This window comes from Etheostoma spectabile, chromosome 15 (assembly GCF_008692095.1).
Source record: "Etheostoma spectabile isolate EspeVRDwgs_2016 chromosome 15, UIUC_Espe_1.0, whole genome shotgun sequence".
In the NCBI taxonomy this organism is placed as follows: Eukaryota; Metazoa; Chordata; class Actinopteri; order Perciformes; family Percidae; genus Etheostoma; species Etheostoma spectabile.
The window spans coordinates 5,042,142-5,045,623 of NC_045747.1; the positions used below are offsets into that span (position 1 = coordinate 5,042,142).

Genomic DNA, 3,482 nt, shown 5'->3' on the forward strand with positions numbered 1-3,482 from the left:
GCACACTTGTGGAATACCTGCAGAACAGGGACATGTGAGTAGTTCTTTTGTAGATTATAGTAAATAGTGTGTGTTGTAGCAGTGTTTCGCCATTGAGAACAAGCTAGCATGCTAAGGTTAACCACCTCGTCTCGGCTAGTTAGAAAGCCGTGCAGATTTTGAACAGCTCACCTAGAGACTGAAGGCAGAGAACATTCAGAAACCTGTATCCCACTCAAAACTGCATGGATAGTTTTTTTTTTCCAAGTTTGTATGTGTGTGTGGAAGCACCAGAGATACATTTTCATAATATGGACACTTTAAATTGAAGGAGGCATCTTCAATCCACTGTGCGTTATGTCCAGCCCCGACATCCTTTTTATAGCAAATAAAGCAGAATGTATGCTCTCCATGAAAGTGGAAAGCATTTGAAACAGGTGTGTGTTGTGTTTACCTGCTCTTGACCGAGGATCAGCAGGCCCTGTGGTTTGATAGGATGATATGGAGCCAGATTCTCTCCACTCCCTCTCTTGACGCCATCTTGGAAAGCTTCCCAAACACCATCACGAGTGGTCCAGGTTATGCAGATGTGGTGCCACTTTCCATCATTGATAAGGAAAGGCAGCTTAGCAACCTAGAAGAAGATACATATGACGTGAATGTTTGCTGCAGTGAAGAAATACACTTGTTTAATAAGTAATGCATGGAAACATTTCCACTGTGTGCGTTAGACATGCCTTGTCATTTATTAGTATCTCCATTGGGTTGTTTCCCCACTCTATGAGGACCAGCTCGTTGGCTTGACCTGGAACTGCGTAGGAGAAAGGCGTGCCAACTCCCGGAGACGCGTTGGACTTCAGCCACATGCACACAGTGAGGGCGTACATCTCTGGCAAACTCTTCTTCACTTTTGCGTACATGTAGTTGGTTCTCAGTGGGAACGTGAGCTGGAATTTATCCAGAGGCCTGTTTTCTCTTTGACCTGCAGAGAAGAAATAGATAACAGTTGGCTTCAGACACTATGGATGGCATATCAGTGGGCTTTTTATTTTGTCAAACACACGGATACATCATTTAGCTCAATGCACACATCCTGGGGATTTAAATTCTGTAGGAATTACACGTTACACAACAAATTAAAAATCTCCAGAGTTGCTGTAATCTCGCATGATAAATCTACCACAGGAGTACTGACGCTGTTAACTGTCATCTCTTGTTTTCTTCCTTTCCTTATTTGACTGCCACGCAAGTTGTTTTTGTATCAGAGGTGTCCCAAACAAACACAGAGCAAATGGAGGATGCCTGTTTTCTGCATGTTTAAAATGCTTTAATCTGCATGAATTAGAGCAGAATTACCAGGCTGCTCCAGTTTTGTGCGGATGAGTAAAACATTAAATCTACTGCTGATGTCATAAAAGCTTATAATGCCAAACTGGAAGGTTTTAGTTTTTCTTTATTTTTTTTTTTTTTGTGCATGTTCCGCCCTCACTTCTGTCCTCCACACTGAGGCCATCTGATGATCATTATCATTTCTTTTTTGTGATCAAATGTTTTTTTGTTTTTTTTTGTTTGTTTTTACATATTTAAGAAATAATCAGTTACAATTGCAAACAATACACTAAAACGAGAACGTGTCCCAGGGCCAACAAAAAAAAAAAACATTAAACAGAGGAAAGACGGGAGGGAGGGAGACAAAACAACACACGCAGAAACAGACACACACACACAGACAGGCGCATAACAAGGGACCAAACACCTGCGCAAGGTCCGGACAGTAGCCCTGTGCTACAGCCCGGACCACAGAGTCAGTAATGCACCGCCACGTGTCCAGAGTCTTCCGTGAGGCACCATTTATCCGTGCCGTGGACAGTTCCAAATAGACCAGAGCCAGGTAGGAAAGGGTCGACGTGCGGATAGACAGGTCGTGTGGCGTTTTCCAACGGGTCATCGTTATCATTTTTCGATCATCCCACCCATCCATCTCCACACTCACCCACCGAACCCTTCCAGAACTCCTTTTTACTTTTGGTGCACAAGCTTATAAATTCTCTTCCCAACTACCTTTCTCCAGGTCGGTGATCCTCTGGTGTAGAGATGTGAGGGTGGACTCCACTTTCCCACGCTGCTCCGTCTCATTGCGAAGTCCGGGCTTCCCCTCCTCGATGCTGTTCACTCGGGACAACACCTGCTTCTCCAGGTCGTCGATTTTACTTTGGAGCAGGTCTTTGAGGCTGTTCGCCTGCACCGAGTTGTTACTTCTGCTGAATTGCTGTTAGGAGGGAAAAGAAGCATTCAATGTACAGAATGAGTGTGAGTGGGGGTAATCCTTTTTTTTTGTCTAGGCTTATCGCAGTGCTTATTGCAGTGCATCTGGACATCTAGTTTGTTTTTGTCGTGTGCTCACAAAATGGCACATGTAAATGTAATATTGGCAATAACAAATCCGTATTATTATTATTATTATTATTATTATTATTATTCTAATTTTATAAATATTTATTTTTGATTTTTTTTTATATGAGTCAAGGAAAGTGCATTGTTTTGTAATTTGGAGCTTTGCGCAGAGTCACCCAAAGTGTTGTCAAATGTCCTCAGAAGCGGTTGCCCTACCTCCAGGTTTTCTAGCCTCTGCTTCAGCGACTGTAAAGTCTGTGATAGTTGCGCCAAAGTGTCAGCGGGGCCCCTCGATACATCCCCCATTGTGTTTTTGGTCCCAGCTTCTTTCCTCCTGCCCCCGGGCTCGGCGCCGCTCTGGCTCTCACACCGAGCCAACTTTGAGGTCAGTTCTCTGATAGTCTCTTTCTGGTTCATGATCGTCTCTTTCTGCTGCAAAACCGTCTCCCGCAGCTGCATAACAGTGGTCTTCAAGTCCTCTCCTGGCACACTGTTCTGCAAAGTGGCTGCGCAAATGTCCATATCCTTGGGTACGGACGTGCAAATGAACTGCGTCTGTCCGCCAAAGTCTTGAGATGAACTCTCCAAAAACAGGCACGAAAATAGAAAAAGTCTCCAACAGATTCCGTTCTTTGTGGCCTGCATGTCTTCTTCGGTGCTGGGTCGTGATTTGTTTTTGGTTGATGAGTCGCAGTGACTTGATGCGCTCTGGTCTCCTTCTGTGGGAGCGCAGCCGTTTTTATACAGCGAGCTTTCTGCGCAGAGCAGGTTTACTGCATCACGACCGGAGGGGAGGGAATCGCGCTGTCTCTGTTCACTCGGCTCCTCGAGCAACGTCACATTCAGGAGATGAAACCCATTTTGCTTTCAGGCTCCCACATGTTAAATCTTTGATCACTTCAACAATTTGTCATTTCTCTCTGTGTATTATTAATCTGGAAAACCCGCATTTGTAGGCAGTGAAGACGGATTGCATGGATGGCGGGGTGCCAGGAGAGCCAGCTGTGTTTGTTTTGCGCAAACAGAAAACTCTCACTCACACTTTCGCTCTCTTACTTACACACACACACTCACTCTCTCACTCTCTCACTCTCTCTCTCTCTCTCTCT

General features: G+C 44.8%; 1 protein-coding gene across 1 annotated transcript in view; it reads right to left on the reverse strand.

Annotated features, from left to right (window-relative positions):
- The window catches only part of nptx1l (neuronal pentraxin 1 like), a 4,739-nt gene extending 1,629 nt beyond the window's left edge, over nucleotides 1–3,110 (reverse strand). Inside the window, exons 1-4 of the mRNA XM_032537779.1 lie at nucleotides 2,590–3,110; nucleotides 2,041–2,248; nucleotides 717–961; nucleotides 434–613 (exon numbers count right to left, since the gene is read on the reverse strand). Of these exons, the coding sequence (XP_032393670.1) occupies nucleotides 434–613; nucleotides 717–961; nucleotides 2,041–2,248; nucleotides 2,590–3,018 (1,062 nt within the window). The 5' untranslated portion in view covers nucleotides 3,019–3,110. The remainder of the gene's footprint in view (nucleotides 1–433; nucleotides 614–716; nucleotides 962–2,040; nucleotides 2,249–2,589) is intronic.
- Nucleotides 3,111–3,482: the final 372 nt, after the last annotated feature.